Here is an 11,314-nt window from a genome sequence, read left to right as displayed (position 1 = left end):
AAAGTGTCCTCCCAGAAAGGCCTGTGAAGTCCGCACAAGCTAATCAGGGATGACACTTTCCGCTTTAATGGTATTTACGTTTAAAGGCAGTCCCTTTTTACTAAAATTCTTTGTTAAGCGGAAAGTGTCATCCCTGATTATTTAATATATGCTTTTTATATTGACACACATAGTTCCAATGGCAAAAAATGGATATTCAAGACACACAAACTACCACATCTGTTTTATTTTAGGTGGTATTCAATGGTCAAGACATACTTATAGACTTAGTTGCGCGGTGGCCAGGGTCAACCCATGACAGCCGGATTCTGAGGGGTTTTCCAATTGTTTTGAGAGTGGACATGTAGCTTGCAAGCACAAATATCTGCTTGGGAATTAGGGTTCGAGTGAGGATGACTTAAATTGTGTTTGTTTTATTATTATATCATTCACATATTGAAACGCATTGTCAAAAACTACTTGACTGCAATTGAGTGTTTATATACACCAAACATATGATGATATTATGTATTTATCTGTTTTGTTTTTGTTGTCTTTCATTTATTCTTAATTAATACCTGCTGCCATAATCCGCTGATTCACTTTGCCCTGCAACCATTTACATGTACTGTGTATGGGAAGGTATTGCTATGAAAATAGTTTGTTTCATAAAGCATATATTTAAGCTAACAAATGTAGCAAATAATGAAAATAAATTGGTGTTAAGGTTTCAATAGTTTTTTAATTATTATAATAATTAGTCAAAAAGAATGTATGATGAGATTAGCATGCATTTTTAACAGTTGTGTTTATACAGACACTCAAAGAGAGAATGGGAACAAGCATATTTTTACATCAAAATATACCTTCCATTACTTTAACAAGGTCATTTTTTTAAAGATCTTTTAGCTTTGTTCTTGATGAATAGCTTTTATGAGTAAACATACAGCTCAATAGCTGGGAGTTTGATTATTGCAACTTATTTTAGCCAGGACGAAATATTTTACACAGTGATGATTAATTAGTCCATATAAACGGACTGCCAGAGCCTTTGATAATTTTTGCTATGGCGGCTCTGTCAAAACTTTATTATGTAATGGAATATCACAATGAAAATATGGGCAGACATGAAACCCAATCAGCACTTTAAAATGATACCATGTATGATGTGATTCATAGTTTATATTCGAAGTTTTATTCGCTAAAACTATGAGGAGTTTAAATTGAAAATCAAATGCATCGGCAAAATGGGGTAAATAAAATCTGGTGTAATTTTATTATCTAACAGAATATCACTATAAAAAGGTGTGAATTCATTAAACCGAATCAGTACTTTAATACAAAAATCAAATTTAATAATATCCAGGTCATATTTTCTTAGTTAAATGTGTCACAAGTTTAATGAAATTGGAGCAAAACGTGTGTTTCCGAGAATAGCGTAAAAATGCAGTAATGTTTGTAACGATTCTTACCGCAACCTCTAATGATGTCGCTTGTTTACTGAACTGGTCTGGTGAAAACATTACTCAGCAATTTAAAAATAACATATTCAGTCAATGTCAACAAAGTACTCGCTCTAAATTCGCTCTTTAATTTGTAGCTTTTACCCGCTTCGCAAACAAAATGGCGTCGTCTATATTTTTCTTCAAGTCTCGCGCAATCCCGTAACGTGTGAGAACTCGACACGCTTTATTATAGAAAATGGGCGACTTTACAATCTCTGTTATCTACGTCTCTGGTGATTTTAATGTGTTTTAAGGCTTCAAATACATTATTTTAATTTAATTAAGGACGTAATTCCATCTTCATCGCATTGCAGCCGATAATAATGAAATCGCTTAAACGTTCAGAGTAGAGTAACAGTTAAAATGTGCCTCGAATTTCGCGCGAATGTGGAACGATTGTTACAATGTTACGTGTCTAAACAATCTTTAATCGTGAAAAGAAAACGGATGGTTGCAAATGGTATGTTTGGAATAATGTGCTACTATATTTATTTCATGATAATGTCATTTTGTAACCATTCACCTTCGTCAAGAATTGGAATTCCCGTTTCTAAAATTAGAACATTTCACACGGAATGTAAACATTCGACAAGTTGATAGGTACAGTGGGTAAAATAAGGAGAGGGAACAGAAATTTTCGCTAGACGACTGCATAATCTCATGTAATTTAATGGGGGAAGACTGTGGTGTTGCGTTTTTGCATGGGTCGAATAACACTGATCCGATGAGACACAGATTCACTGAAGGTAATCAAATTAAAGTGAATGTTGTTTTGTGTCTAGCAGATTTTGCAATTTAACCATTGAACATACAGTGGTTTCTGTACACTTTTGACAATAAACCGTTATATGTAAAAGATAAATATTCCACGTGCCATTAATCATCACTGTGTAAAATATTTCGTCCTGGCTAAAAGAAGTTGCAATAATCAAACTCCCAGCTATCGAGCTGTATGTTTACTCATAAAAGCTATTCATCAAGAACAAAGCTAAAAGATCTTAAAAAACGTGACCTTGTTAGAGTAATGGAAGGTATAGTTTGATGTGAAAATATGCTTGTTCCCATTCTCTCATTGAGTGTCTGTATAAACACAACTGTTAAAAATGCATGCTAATCTCATCATACATTTCTTTTTTAATTATAATTATATTAATAAAAAACTATTGAATCCTTAACACCAATTTATTTACATTAGTTGCTACATTTGTTAGCTTAAATATACGCTTTATGAAACCAACTATTTTCATAGCAATACCTTCCCATACACAGTACATGGAAATGGTTGCAGGGCAAAGTGAGTCAGTGGATTATGGCAGCAGGTATTAAAGAATTAATGAAAGACAACAAAAACAAAACAGATAAATACATAATATCGTCATATGTTTGGTGTATATAAACACTCAAATGCAGTCAAGTAGTTTTTGACAATGCCTTTCAATATGTGAATGATATAATAATAAAACAAACACAATTTAAGTCAACCCCACTCGAACCCTAATTCCAAAGCAGATATTTGTGCTTGCAAGCTACATGTCCACTCTCAAAACAATTGGAAAACCCCTCAGAATCCGGCTGTCATGGGTTGACCCTGGCCACCGCGCAACTAAGTCTATAAGTATGTCTTGACCATTGAATACCACCTAAAATTAAACAGATGTGGTAGTGTGTGTGTCTTGAATATCCATTTCTTGCCATTGGAACTATGTGTGTCAATATCAAAAGCATATATCAAATAATCAGGGATGACATTTTCCGCTTAAAACAGATTTTTAGTAAAAAGGGACTGCCTTTAAACGTAAATACCATTAAAGCGGAAAGTGTCATCCCTGATTAGCTTGTGCGGACTTCACAGGCTATTATGGGAGGACACTTTATGCATATGCATCACGCACAGTTTCATCAGAATGCGAATCATTTTGAGTAAGAAAATTACACAAATAATAATATTAGAAACATTTTGTAATAATAAAAAGTCAATAAGCATAAGCGTTTACATTAAGGGAAAAAATGAACACATGATAGTGTGATACATTGGGTTGCTAATTACTTTATTTATTACTGTATCTACGGTTATTTCGTCACTCAACAGTGTAATATTTTGTATAAGAGTGGAAGTGAATGTTTCGGAATACTATTAAATTGGTAGATGATAAATACTGTCAAAATATATTTAATAATTTGTGTAACAAAATTTAAATTGCGGGGGTAAACTAACGAAGATAGGTATTTATGTTACGTAATTAATATATAAGTTGCCTTTCACTCATTTAAAACGTAAACATTATTTAACAATGTTAAAATTTAACTTACCTGTGATGGTTCGACGTGAAATTCGAAAAAAAATTCATTGATCAACACAAAATCTCGCATAAAAATTTTCTCTAAGAAAATTCTATAAGTTTAAGACAGATGTTGAGGTTTCTAACTTTTTTAGTAAAATTCGGCAACTCTTAGAAAATTCTAAGAGATTAGAACGTTTCTTAGACAAAAACTAAGAAAATATTACAGTTATAGCAAAAAACTTAGAAAAAACGTGAATTCTTAGTAAATATTTTGTCTAAGAAAGTTTCAGAATACCGCCCCAGGTTAACTTATATATTTTAAGGTTAAAAAGAAAGGGGGGGGGAATGGAATCTAGGGGAAAATTAAAGTGATATTATGGTCATTTTTCACTGTTGAATTGAGCTGAAAAGAATTAACAGGTCAAAAGAGTTAGTTAAAAAGTGGTTACTGACCGATTATCTGCAACTCATCTTGCTACCAGTTGTTTATAAAAATATATTTTATATTCGATATTCTTGTCTTGTTGATAGATATATGTTATATTGGCAGTTAACCGGTAGCCAGTCTATTATATGTTGTACAAGGTGTATGTCCCTTGTGTACTCTTCGTAATAAAGAAATCAACATGGTAGCAGCGTAGTGGGTCGCCAGAAAACAGAAAATAGACACTGTTTCCGACCTTCGATCGAATATTGATCAACGCAAGAAGAAAGATGGCAGAATCGTCATTCAGACTGCCTAGTTTGCTGAACGTCACCGACGGCATTGTGACGGAGAACTTCAAATAGTGGAAGCGGGAATTCGAAGTCTACATGACGGCAACCGGATCTGACAAAAAGGACGCTAAGGTGCGTGTCGCAATACTTCTGCACTGTGCAGGACCAAATATCCTTGACATATATGATCAGGCAACGTGGGAAGACCCGGATCACAAAAACGATCCCGTCAAGGTCGTACAAATGATAGAAATCTATTGTAACCCCCTCAAAAATGAAGTTCTTAAATCGCACAGATTCTGGTCAACGCCTGTCCAAGATCCATTTGACAATTTCTTAACAGAGTTAAGAAAACGAGCCTCAACATGCAACTTCAAGGACACTGACAGAATGATCCGTGATAAGATAGTATTTACCACATCAGGTAAATTACAAGAACTTTTATTAAGAGAAGACGAGCTTGATTTAAACAAAGCGGTCAAATTATGTCGAGCATATGAACAATCATTGAAACATGTCCAGGAAATAAGAGACAAAGATGTAAACAAAGTACAGCAAAGTACAGCCAGACCAAAAAAGAACACTATGCGAAACAAAACAAGCTACCAACCAAAGCCGCAATCACAGCCGTGTGATAACTGCGGTAAACTCCATGCGCCGAAAAAGGAAGAATGACCTGCATGGGGCAAGAAATGTTCCAAATGCGGACACATGAATCATTTCCAAGCTAAATGCAGAACTAACGTTCACATGGTCCAAGATGAAAATGCTTAACTTGAAAGTGATGAATTCTGGTTAGCACAATTTGACTCTATAACCCGAGTAATAGCTACATGTACAATGATAGTAAATGACTGTTATATAAAATTTCAAGTCGACACAGGTACTGAGATCAACACGATTAACCAGAAATTTGTGAAAAAATCACAGGTCAAAGGTAACGCGTCTACACTAAGAATGTGGAACAAAACGACGATGAAACCACTTGGTGAAGTGTCTCTTCCTGTAAAAAATCCAAAAACTGACAATATTTATAATGTCAGATTCATCGTTGTCCCGAACGACTTCCAGAACCTGTTAGGGTTGAAAACGCTGCAAGGAATGAACCTGATAAACATTAACACAGATGCTTTTGTGGGGAAAGTTGAAAAAGATCTTGGTGATCTAGGTGAAGCTAAGCTCTACGTAAAAGAAGATGCCAAACCAGTTGTTTTGCCAGCACGAAAGATACCAATCGCCATCCAAGGCCAAGTGAAACAAGAACTTGACAAGCTTGTAGAAAGAGGTATTCTTGTTCCAGTCGAAGAGCCTACTGAATGGGTGAACCAGATGACCGTGGTACGAAAATCTTCAGGGAGCCTGCGTATCTGCTTAGAACCCCAACCTCTAAACAAAGTGCTGAAAAGAGAGCGGTACAGACTTACCACATTTGATGATGTCTTGCCAAATCTCAACCAGGCAAAGTTGTTCACCAAAATGGATGTCAAAGAAGCATTCTGGCATGTGCGATTAGATGAAGAGTCGAGCAAGCTCACAACGATGAAAACCCCTTTTTGACGATTCCGATGGTCAACATTACCATTTGGGCTATTTGTATCAAGTGAGATCTTTGGGAGAAAGCTAAACGAAGCTTTGAACGGTCTCGAAGGCATTTTTGTGATCGCAGATGATATCATCGTCGTTGGCTGCGGTGAAACAGAACAGTCAGCAAAGTTGGACAATGACCGCAAACTAAAATCACTTGCAAAACGATGCTCAGAACAGAACATTATTCTGAATGAAGAAAAGACAAAGGTCGGAAAAGAAGTGATCTTTCATGGACACAGAATAACAGACAAAGGTGTTTTGCCCGATGAGAACAAAGTGAAAGCCATCCAAAACATGCCAAAGCCGAAAAATATCACAGAGGTTCGACAACTCTGCGGACTAGTGCAATACATGAGCAAATTTCTACCTGATCTTGCGTCGACTATGGAGCCCATTCGTCAACTAACACGTAAAGATGCCAAGTGGGAATGGACAAACGAGTGTGACGAAAGCTTAGAAAAAGTGAAAGCGCAAATCACGAGCGCCCCAGTTTTGGCGTACTTTGATCCTGAAAAATTAGTCATGCTGCAAGTGGACTCCTCGCAACACGGACTGGGTGCATGTCTGCTGCAGGATGGACATCCTGTGGAATTCGCCTCGCGTGCTCTAACCCCCGCTGAGCGAAAATGGGCGCAAATCGAAAAAGAAGCACTAGCAATTCTATATGGACTGACGCGATTTGACCAATACACCTTTGGAATCAAAGTAGTAGTGCAGAACGATCATAAACCATTAGAGACTATTTTAAAAAAAGCCTTTGGGACAAGCGCCCAAACGACTACAAGATATAATTATGAAACTCCTGAGGTATGACATCGAGTTCCAATTTGTGAAGGGCTCAGATCTCGTGATCGCGGATGCTCTAAGTCGTGCATACCCAGAATCAAAGGAAAATGAAACTGCAGATCGGTTGGACATTCGAAATGTCAAAAATGGTGCATTCGACCAGTTTCCAGATGCAAGAATTCTGGAAATCAGACGTTCAACAGAAGAAGATTCGTCAATGCAAGCGCTTCAGCACTTGATAATCACTGGATGGCCGAAAAAAAGTGACATTAGTGCTGAACTCGGACAATATCACCCTCTCAAAGATACTCTCAGTGTGCAAGATGGAGTGATCTTCAAAGGTGAAGCAATAGTTATTCCAAAAAGCCTGAGAAAAGAAATGCTGCAAAGACTGCACAAAGCACATCTAGGCTATGATAGTATGGACAGAAGAGCCCGCGGAACGATCTTCTGGCCGGGTATGAGAGCAGAACTGAAAGAGTTCACGAAAAAATGTGTACAGTGTGAGGAAAGAAAACCTCCCCCTCAACAGGAAAAGTTGAAACAACATAGTGATGGACTACGACCTTGGGACAAGGTCGGATCAGACTTGTTCCAAATACAGAACAGATTATATCTCGTCATCGTAGACTACCACTCAAGCTTCATCGAAGTGGATTTTCTGACAGCGGCAAACAGTCAGCAAGTGATTGACAAAATGAAGAAACACTTTGCTAGATTCGGAATTCCCAGAGAACTGATAACCGACGGTTGGACCCCAGTATATGTCCACAGAATTCCGTAACTTTACACAGAAGTGGGGTATAAAGCATCACATCACGTCACCCCACCACTCAGCATCAAACGGTAAAGCTGAGAGTGCTGTGAAAGCCATGAAGACACTGATCATGAAGTGCCACGAGTCGCGTACGGACCCGATGGAGGAAATCCTGGAGCAACGAAACACCCCTCGTGCCGACACCAAGAGGAGTCCAGCTGAGATGATGATGAATCGAAAGCTTCGCACCATGGTACCTTCGCGCGTGAAAGCAGAGCCAAGGTGTGAATCGCGAGTGAATCGTAAGAAATCGGTGAAAAATGGTTCGATCAAAAAGCGAACGATCAACCAAAAGTAAAAATTAGTCAATCAGTGTATTTACATAAGCAGAGCAAAAAGCCCTGGCAGAAAGGCAAAGTTGAAAATATCAATGGTGATCGATATAATGTGCGTAGTGAAGAAAGTGGGCTGTATGCCAGAAATCGTGTTCATATCCGTCCGATAAAAGTCGAAGTGTAGATTCGCGAGCAATCTCCGCCTCGTTATGGCGATATGAATTCTGAAACTCGTAATCAAAGCGCGCCAAAGACGCATGAAACTACTCGTATGACTGCAACATCTTCAGCAGGCAACACGACAGCAGCCTCTGAATCAGAACCAACAGCAGCTTCGGAATCCGGCCCGAGCAGATACAACCTAAGGCCCCGCGGAAACATTCAAAGACCCCAGTGTCTTGAGGGTTTTGTGTGAAATCAATGACTAGTTTTCATGTGTCTAAGACTGAAGATTAGATTTAAGGAAAGAGATTTTAGCTACCAGCTTGATAATTTGATCAGAGTTTAAAAATGTCACGAAATGACAAACTGTTTGAACATGTTTAATTCTAGTCAAGATAGTAAAATACATACTGTTTGAACATTTTTAATTCTAGTAAAGTTTGTAAAAGTTTATATGTTTAGACTGTTCTAAGAGTGATTACTATTGTAAAGTGATCTTAGTTTTATAAGTTAAGACTATTTTTAGAGTTAAAACCATTGTCTTGATCATTTGAATTGATATTGTTAATGGATCTTAATAATATTTTTTTTAAAGAAAGAGGGATGTTGATAGATATATGTTATATTGGCATGTAACCGGTAGCCAGTCTATTATATGTTGTACAAGGTTTATGTCCCTTGTGTACTCTTCGTAATAAAGTAATCAACAATTCTTACGTGACTCACCCAGTCCTCTAAGCCAAAATGATCCGTAAAACAAAATTGTGTCCTTGTGTCGTATGAACGAATCTGCACTAAAACTAAATTTAGGTTCACATCGTAAATGCATGATTAGTTTTCAAACGAAAGTACGGTTGATATTCAAATGCATTATTTTTCTCCTTCCGGGATATTGTTTTAGTATGTTGATGCTGCACTAAAAAATATAAGTGTATATGAAGTGAAAACTCCAAACATAAACAACGGTTGCGATAGACACCTATAAACTGCTAGATGCCCATAATATCACTTTAAACAGCGTTAGTGATTTAGGTAAGCGCCTGAACCATTAAACGGTTATTATGATAGCCGAAGTTACCCCCCTCGGTAAATAACACTTGGCGATTTAAACATTAAAAACTCAATTTAAATAGCAATCATTCTGAATCGCAGGTCTTCTGTACGGACTATGCCAACACAGGTTCTGCATGGTATATAAGACTCTGTAGGCAAAAAGATGAAATCTTAAACAAATGTACACGCCATGATTCTCATATAAAATTTACTGGAAATAAGATGGTAAACAACTGTGCGATTACGTATCCGCTGTAGGACGTTGTAGACTGCCTGTAATACACAGAAGGACGTTGCAGACTCCAAGTTATATTCAGAAGGACGTTTTAGACTGTAAGTAATTCTAAGACGGGCGTTGTAGCCTGTCAGTTGTATTTAGAACACCGTTGTTGAATGCCAAAAATAAGAGTCGTTAATAGTAGAAACTGTTTTGTCGTTTTTATGGGCCCGTATTTACCAAGCAATTAAATAACGTAGCCATTTCGCATAACTAGTAGCCTGTTCACATATCTCAAATGCTTTGAAATGTTAGAATGTTTCGCATAACTCGTAAGAGAGTTTATATGTCACGAATAACGTTAAATAAGTTATGACATGTTACAGTTCTGGAGCACCCATGCTCCGCTTGAACTACTGTCATGTGTTTGTCCGCCTCCGACTCCGTGAACTATTTGTTTAAATGTGATTCCTGCGCCCCCGGACAAATGTTATGTGTTCGTTCTTTTCCGGTCCCTTGACTAATATCAGGTGTATGTTCTCCAGCGCCTCCCCTCTCTGAAAACGTCCATGTGTTCGTCCTCCTTCGTCCCCCTCCCATGGTCTACTTACATGTGTCTGTCTTTCTATGACACCTGACCTTCCATCCCGTATTTGGCTAATTCCGTCACATGATTTATTTTCATGTTTTGTCCTCCTCCACCACACAGACTACCTTCATATTTTTGTACTCCACCACCTTCATGGACTACTTTCATGTGTTTTACATCTTCCGCCCCTTGTAATACTTTTATACTTTTTCTATGTCCTCATCCGCCCATGGACTGCTTTCATGAGTCTCTCCTCCTTAACATCCCCGTTGATTTCTTTCGTGTGGAGGTGGTGGTGGTTGTGGTGGTTGTGGTGGTGGTTAGAGGTAGGGGTGGGGATGGGGGGTAGGGGTGGTGGTTGTGATGGTGGTGGTGGTTGTGCTGGTGGTGGTGGATGTGGTGATGGTGGTGGTTGTTGTACACTGAAGAGGAATACCTATTTGCGGTTAATGGACTTTATCGAGTTTCTAACTGCTTATGTTAAATAATATACACGTGTTTATGTATTCACGTTTCTCCCCCATTGGACTACTTTCATGTGTGTGTTTTCCTCGCCCCCTCCCCTCTGGGCTACTTTCATGTGTGTGTTTTCTATCCACTCAAATAAACTACTTGTATATGTTTATCATGTTTATCTTTCTCGCCCATACCCTTGGTCTATTTTCGTATGTTTGTGATGCTTACTCCCGCCACTCGGTCTACCTTGATGATGGTTAGAAATCAAATTTAAGCCTGGAGCAATCATTTAATTGAGAAGTTTAATCAAAATAGAAACATCGTGACCATCGGAAAATCATGCACTTATCTACTTGTCCCTTTAGTGTGGTTTCGGCCTTTTCCATGGTTTCTTGTCAAAGTACAGTTTTTATTTACTAATATAAGTACATGGAATGAAGTTTAACACAAGTATTCAAGTTAATGATAAATACTTATACAAGTATATGAGTTAACACGTCTGTGCTCATGTTTTCTGCTGATAATTATTTTAGTAGCAATGGCACAGCAGTCAATTTTATCACACCACCTCATTGATATCTGCTTGATATCCTGTTGCCTGATATCTTTTTTTATATCACGGTCAACAGAAAGTTCATATATCAGTCATGTGTGAAGGCTACTAAGACTTAATTACAATGTTTTGTTTTATTGTAAAACTGAATCAGATATATCAAAACAAACAATTTGATACCAAGAGGTATTACATTTAATCCACAAACAGCAACAAAAACAGAAAAAAACGTATTTTCAAAATATTAAGAATGAATAAGTACATGCTGATGACGTCATGTAACCAACGGACTACTTTTTTGACACGCCTTCATATGCAAACATCAAAGGTCAAAGG

At 37.6% G+C, this 11,314-nt stretch overlaps 1 protein-coding gene across 1 annotated transcript; it reads left to right on the top strand.

The window, feature by feature from the left end:
• The first annotated feature begins 6,863 nt into the window (after positions 1-6,863).
• On the top strand, positions 6,864-7,640 carry LOC127831098 (uncharacterized protein K02A2.6-like). Its single transcript, XM_052356087.1, has one exon. It carries the CDS (start codon positions 6,864-6,866, stop codon positions 7,638-7,640), a length of 777 nt encoding a protein of 258 aa, XP_052212047.1.
• Positions 7,641-11,314: the final 3,674 nt, after the last annotated feature.

Source organism: Dreissena polymorpha, chromosome 5 (genome assembly GCF_020536995.1).
Source record: "Dreissena polymorpha isolate Duluth1 chromosome 5, UMN_Dpol_1.0, whole genome shotgun sequence".
Classification (NCBI taxonomy): domain Eukaryota; kingdom Metazoa; phylum Mollusca; class Bivalvia; order Myida; family Dreissenidae; genus Dreissena; species Dreissena polymorpha.
The sequence above is the reverse complement of the archived record's forward strand: the minus strand, read 5'-3'. Positions and strand labels throughout refer to the sequence as shown.

Excerpts from the sequence above, each read along its gene's own strand:
- LOC127831098 (XM_052356087.1), top strand. The coding sequence starts at position 6,864 with ATGAAACTCCTGAGGTATGACATCGAGTTCCAATTTGTGAAGGGCTCA.